Source organism: Gobio gobio (genome assembly GCF_949357685.1).
Source record: "Gobio gobio genome assembly, chromosome: 4".
Lineage (NCBI taxonomy): Eukaryota > Metazoa > Chordata > Actinopteri > Cypriniformes > Gobionidae > Gobio > Gobio gobio.
The window spans coordinates 68,581,477-68,588,374 of NC_137100.1; the positions used below are offsets into that span (position 1 = coordinate 68,581,477).

General features: G+C 46.2%; 1 protein-coding gene across 1 annotated transcript; it reads left to right on the plus strand.

Annotated features, from left to right (window-relative positions):
• Positions 1–5,111: 5,111 nt before the first annotated feature.
• Positions 5,112–6,685, plus strand: LOC307124807 (cerebellin-2-like). Its single transcript, XM_079814255.1, has 3 exons — positions 5,112–5,350; positions 5,607–5,735; positions 5,821–6,685. Exons 1-3 carry the CDS (start codon positions 5,185–5,187, stop codon positions 6,102–6,104), a joined length of 579 nt encoding a protein of 192 aa, XP_079670381.1. The 5' UTR covers positions 5,112–5,184; the 3' UTR covers positions 6,105–6,685.
• The last annotated feature ends 213 nt before the right edge of the window (positions 6,686–6,898 follow it).

Here is a 6,898-nt window from a genome sequence, read left to right on the forward strand (position 1 = left end):
TCCTCCTTGTTTTCGCCCCATTGACTTCCATTATAACCACATTTCTTGTTTGCAAAGCAATGACACCATATACTCATGCATTTTTTATTGTTGATGGTTTTCCCTGTTGGTAAGAGGTAAAATTTGTCATTTTTACAGTTAATAACCTGGTGGCACCATTAACCCTTTAGATAGGACTGTGCAAAAAAAAAAAAAAAGCTTAGTTTCTGGCTTTCCAATGGAGTTGTATATGGAGTATAACAGCATATTACTGTGTGTGTGTGTGTGTGTGTGTGTGTGTGTGTGTGTGTGTGTGTGTGTGTGTGTGTGTGTGTGTGTGTGTGTGTGTGTGTGTGTGTGTGTGTGTGTGTGTTGTTTCTGATCTTTGACATGTCCAAGACTGTGATAAAAGGTCCAGTCAACAGTTACATTTTATATTGAAAATAGTCATTTTGTGTCTACCCCCTGATATATTTAACGAAAGGGAAGTGAATTTGCCCACAGTGTACATTTTCAAAGCATTTTCCCAAAATATGTGTAAAAATAAGATTTGTCACCAAAAATCATTACATTTGCTGAAACACAGAAAAAGTTATGGCCAAATTTAGACTCAAAAACACCCCATAGTGGTTGAAAACGTCCCCAGGGATGCATAAGAGTAACTTACACGGACACACCTTGACAGATGTCACTGCCCTTGTTTTGTCTCAATATACACACCAGTAATGTTTTCTAAGGCCTAATTCTGGCTTAACCTAAGCCCTGTCTGTGAAACCGGGCAGTACACTCTAAAAAATGCTGGGTTAAAAACAACCCAATTTGGGTTGAATATGGACTAATTGCATTTTTTTTTAGAGTGTAGGTATCATTTGAAAGCTTACGAACTCAAAATTCATCCTATGAAAACCGTTTTGAAATCAGACGTTTCGTTACCATGGAAACGGTACTCTAAATTCTTCTAGCGGGCTCCTCCCCTAGTGGGCGGCGTCATGTTTCACATTACAAAATGTATTTTAACTACACTCTGAAAAATGCTGGGTTAAAAACAACCCAACTTGGTTGTTTTAACCCAGTGAATGGGTTGTTTTAACCCGGCGATTGGGTTGTTATAACCCAGCAATTGGGTTGTTTTAACCCAGTGATTGGGTTGTTTTAACCCAGTGATTGGGTTGTTTTAAGCCAGCGATTGGGTTGTTTTAACCCAGTGATTGGGTTGTTTTAACCCAGTGATTGGGTTGTTTTAAGCCAGCGATTGGGTTGTTTTAAGCCAGCGATTGGGTTGTTTTAACCCGGCGATTGGGTTGTTATAACCCAGCAATTGGGTTGTTTTAACCCAGTGATTGGGTTGTTTTAACCCAGTGATTGGGTTGTTTTAAGCCAGCGATTGGGTTGTTTTAACCCAGTGATTGGGTTGTTTTAACCCAGTGATTGGGTTGTTTTAAGCCAGCGATTGGGTTGTTTTAAGCCAGCGATTGGGTTGTTTTAACCCAGTGATTGGGTTGTTTTAACCCAGTGATTGGGTTGTTTTAAGCCAGCGATTGGGTTGTTTTAACCCAGTGATTGGGTTGTTTTAAGCCAGTGATTGGGTTGTTTTAACCCAGTGATTGGGTTGTTTTAACCCAGTGATTGGGTTGTTTTAAGCCAGTGATTGGGTTGTTTTAAGCCAGCGGTTGGGTTGAATGTTTGCTTAAAACAACCCAATTGCTGGGTTAGTCCATATTCAACCCAACTTGGGTTGTTTTTAACCCAGCATTTTTTAGAGTGTAGTTGCTTAATATCACTCAGTGTAACAAAGACACCTTAAAATATCTTATAACCCATATTTGTGTCAGCTGGAGTCGAAGGAAGCCCTTGGATGAACTGAAGGCAGCTGATCTTCTGTTAGCAGAGCTGGAGGAATGTAAAGGTTTCCCAGCACCAGCGTGTCAGTGGATGTCTGCCTTCTCCTGTGTTTGCAAGACATACAATCCGTTAAATACACTAAACACACACACATGGCTCGCTCACTCACGGCTGAGCAAGAAGGACCAGAGAGATGCTGACATGACCCACATAATTGGCAAGAAGTCTTGCGTCCTACAATTTGATCAATTTGCCGCGTTGGGTCAGTGTGGGCCGCTCTGTCCCCCGCAGCACCGCTCTGCCTGCTCGCCCCTCCTCCTCCGCTCCGCCCGTTTCCCCCCCGATCAGCGTGATGCCACACAAACATGCCTGTGCTCTGTCATCCGCTGGCGTGGAGCGGACCGCACTGACAGTTTGTCTGCGACCATATGCCGCATGGCAATAAAGTCAAGCTGATCTGCGCAGGGTTGGGGCAGCGCCTGCAGGCCTTTCGTGAGGACTTCAGCCTCGCTCTTTGTCTCCTTAAATTTTCCACAGTTATGTGATATAGTCCGAGTTTATCCAGAGTCACTCACCAGGCGTGCCCGCAGTGTTGCCGACTGATCTTTATTTGTCCGATGTTTCAGACGGCTCTAATAATACTCATGAAGTTTGAGAGCAGAGATATTATAATACAACAACAGAGCAAACCCAGCTAACATTCTCAGAACACACACACACACTATATCACCAAAAGTGTTGTGCCGCCTGCCTTCACACACACATCCCATTCTCAATCTGTAGGGTTTAATATGGAGCTCCAACAGCTTCAGTTCTTCTTTCCTCAAGGTTTAGGAGTGTGTTTATGGGGATTCTTCATTTGTGATGTTGGACGAGAAGGCCTGGCTCTCAGTCTCCGCTCTAATTCATCCCAAAGCTGTTCTATCGGGTTGAGGTCAGGACTCCAGTTCCTCCACCAAACTCCTCATCCATGTCTTTATGGAGACGCTTTGAGCACTGGAGCAGTCATGCTGGGACAGGAAGGGGCCGTCCCCAAACTGGGCCCACAAAGATGGGCGCATGAAATTGTCCAAAATGTCTTGCATTAAGAATTCCTTTCACTGGAACTAACCCCTGAAAAACAACCCCACCCCATAATCCCCCCTCCACCAAACTTTACACTTGGCACAATGCAGTCAGGCAAGTCCCGTTCTCCTGGCAACCGCCAAACCCAGACTCGTCCATGGGATTGTCAGACAGAGAAGCGTGATTGGTCACTCAGAGAACACGTCTCCACTGCCCTAGAGTCCAGTGGCGGCGCGCTTTAACCCACTGCATCGTGCTTTAAGGCTTGGATGAGCTGCTCGGCCATGGAAACCCATTCCATGAAGCTCTACACACTGTTCTTGAGCTCATCTGAAGGCCACAGAAGTTTGGAGGTCTGGAGCTCTTGACTCTGCAGAAAGTTGGCCACTTCTGTGACCCTCAGCATGCGCTGACCCCGCTCTGTGACGCTCAGCATGTGCTGACCCCACTCTGTGACCCTCAGCAAGGGCTGACCCCGCTATGTGACCCTCAGCATGAGCTGACCCCGCTCTGTGATCCTTAGCATGCGCTAACCCCGCTCTGTGACCCTCAGCATGAGCTGACCCCGCTCTGTGACCCTCAGCATGCGCTGACCCCGCTCTGTGACCCTCAGCATGAGCTGACCCCGCTCTGTGACCCTCAGCAAGGGCTGACCCCGCTATGTGACCCTCAGCATGAGCTGACCCCGCTCTGTGATCCTTAGCATGCGCTAACCCCGCTCTGTGACCCTCAGCATGAGCTGACCCCGCTCTGTGACCCTCAGCATGCGCTGACCCCGCTCTGTGACCCTCAGCATGAGCTGACCCCGCTCTGTGACCCTCAGCATGAGCTGACCCCGCTCTGTGACCCTCAGCATGCGCTGACCCCGCTATGTGACCCTCAGCATGAGCTGACCCCGCTCTGTGACCCTCAGCATGAGCTGACCCCGCTCTGTGACCCTCAGCATGAGCTGACCCCGCTCTGTGACCCTCAGCATGCGCTGACCCCGCTCTCTGTGACCCTCAGCATGTGCTGACCCCGCTCTGTGACCCTCAGCATGAGCTGACCCCGCTCTGTGACCCTCAGCATGCGCTGACCCTGCTCTGTGACCCTCAGCATGCGCTGACCCCGCTCTGTGACTCTCAGCATGAGCTGACCCCGCTCTGTGACCCTCAGCCTGCGCTGACCCCGCTCTGTGACTCTCAGCATGCGCTGACCCCGCTCTGTGACCCTCAGCATGCGCTGACCCCGCTCTGTGACCCTCAGCATGCGCTGACCCCGCTCTGTGACCCTCAGCATGCGCTGACCCCGCTCTGTGACCCTCAGCCTGCGCTGACCCCGCTCTGTGACCCTCAGCATGCGCTGACCCCGCTCTGTGACTCTCAGCATGCGCTGACCCCGCTCTGTGACCCTCAGCATGCGCTGACCCTGCTCTGTGACCCTCAGCATGCGCTGACCCCGCTCTGTGACTCTCAGCATGCGCTGACCCCGCTCTGTGACCCTCAGCATGCGCTGACCCCGCTCTGTGACCCTCAGCATGCGCTGACCCCGCTCTGTGACCCTCAGCATGCGCTGACCCCGCTCTGTGATTGGCTGAGTTGCTGTTGTTCCCAATGGCTTCCACTTTGTTATAATCCCACTATCAGTTGAGTGTGGAATATTTAGTATAATATTTGGCCTTATTGCACAGGCTCCACCGATCACGGCCCCACGCTTGAGTTCTCTGAGCTCCTGAGAGCGGCCCATTCTCTCACTAATGTGTGTAGAAGCGAACACACACACACACACACACACACACACACACACACACACACACTCCTGAGAGCGGCCCATTCTCTCACTAATGTGTGTAGAAGCGAACACACACACACACACACACACACACATACACACACACACACACACACACACACACTCCTGAGAGCGGCCCATTCTCTCACTAATGTGTGTAGAAGCGTCTGCAGGCCTAGAGTTATACACCTGTGGCAATGAAGAGGCTGAACACCTGAACTCAGAGATGTGGAGGAGCGGCACAATACTTCTGGCAATATAGTTAAATGTTGTTTTTATGTGAATTTTATTGTAAATTAAAATGTATGTACATTAGCAAATTCATTAATTCACCTCATTCACCTCATCTTATGCATACTGACCTCTCTAAATGATTGAGTAAGTCAGAGAGAAGCACACTTTACCTTAAAAACTCTTGGTTTACGAAATGTTTAAATATTTGTAGTCCAAAGTCTCTCGGACTTAGAGCATCAATAAATGCGGTTCTGTTTCTGTGATCATGATCTATAATCACACAGAACAGCAGTGATGAAGCTGGTACTGAGTGTCGTTGTGTTGGTGTGTGTTGGAGTCGCACACGCAGAGGATTCAACGCCACCAAAGTTAGACATCACCAGTGAAGTCCTGACGATCATAGAGAAAAAATTTAATGGTCTTCAGCATGAAGTCAATGAACTAAAGAGCAAGATTGGAGGTACTGTACAATGTTGTTGTTATTATTATTATTATTTTTTTTTTATTTTTTAACTGACTGACCACACTGGAGACATCAGTTTATTTCTTTAAGCAGAACGATTATATATAGTTTAGAGTGTTTTTAATCAATGTAGCGCTGACTTTAAAGCTGAAATTAAGGAAACATACTTAAGTTCCATGAAGAAATAGCATTACTTACTAGTTATTCTTCTTTACACTTACCTGATCATTTTCTTCACATCTCTTTTTTGCAGGAACTGTGAAAGTGGCTTTTTCAGCCTCGCCGTCAGGCTTCAGATATATTGGCCCTTATGCTGAACCAACCACTCTTGTGTATGATCATGTGTTTATTAACATTGGAAATGCTTATGACGCCAATACAGGTACTGTATCTGACATTGCAAATTCTAAACACAATTTCGCCAGGTCATTTGTCATTTTTTCTAAGAGCCTAGGTTTTATCAACAGGGATCTTCACTGCACCAGTAAAAGGAGTTTATTTCTTCATCTTTGTGGTCTTCAATCCTCATGAAAAAGAGACCGCTGTAAAACTGCTAAAGAACGGCGAGTTGGTGTTGGGAGCATCAGATAATCCTCCTGGGCAGGACACCGAGGACACGGCCTGCAACTCCGTCAGTCTTCTTTTGGAGAAAGGGGACCAGATCCACCTTCAGCTCGTGGAGACGCGTCGGATCTATGCGGATAGCTTGATGCGAAGCTCCTTCACCGGACACCTTCTGTTTACTGTGTGAACGTCTGCGGCCGGTTGCTTAAACTAAACTGCTCTTACAAGTAGTCATCTAATTTTTTTGTAATCTTATTCTCAATTTTTTTTTAATTCAGTTATATAAAAGTTTGATTGATCTAATGAGAATCTGAATGAGTTGGTCAGACTAGTTCTTAAGACACAGTTAACTTAGGCCAGCTGATGGTATTTTAGCTCAAATGCAGTGTTTTATTTCAATACAAAACAAAGTCTAATTTTACTGAAGCTGTGAAGTAATCCGGAAGGGCAATCAAAAGTGACAAAAAACACAAGAAAGTTGTAAATTGGCTACAAAAATTCTTCAAATGTAGCACTGCTTCTACTATTGAACACTGTACGTGTTTGTTGCATAGACATGTAAGATTTATAATAGCCCCATGACATAATGAGTAATCAGCGAACTAATGATTTTGGTATATCTCCATTTGCTTTGCCAGTAACAGAGAGAGGGGGTGGATGCTGATTTACACGAAGTAACCAATCATATTGAGAGAAAAATTATGTGATGATAATGAGTAATATGCTATATGTCCTATATAAACTGTGATTAAAGCATTTCTGAAGGCATTGTCTGGCGTCTGTCTGGTTTTCTGAAGGTCAGTCGAACACTAGAGACATTATTCCCAAGTGATAGTGTTCAAAAAGGCGTTCGGAGTTACCAATGCGGTCAGAATACTAGTAATTTCTAGTCTTAGGCATCTTGGTTTGCCACTGTGTCAGAGTTGCTATACTTTGGTGTAACTTCTACCAATCTACCACACATGCATATTACATGAATAA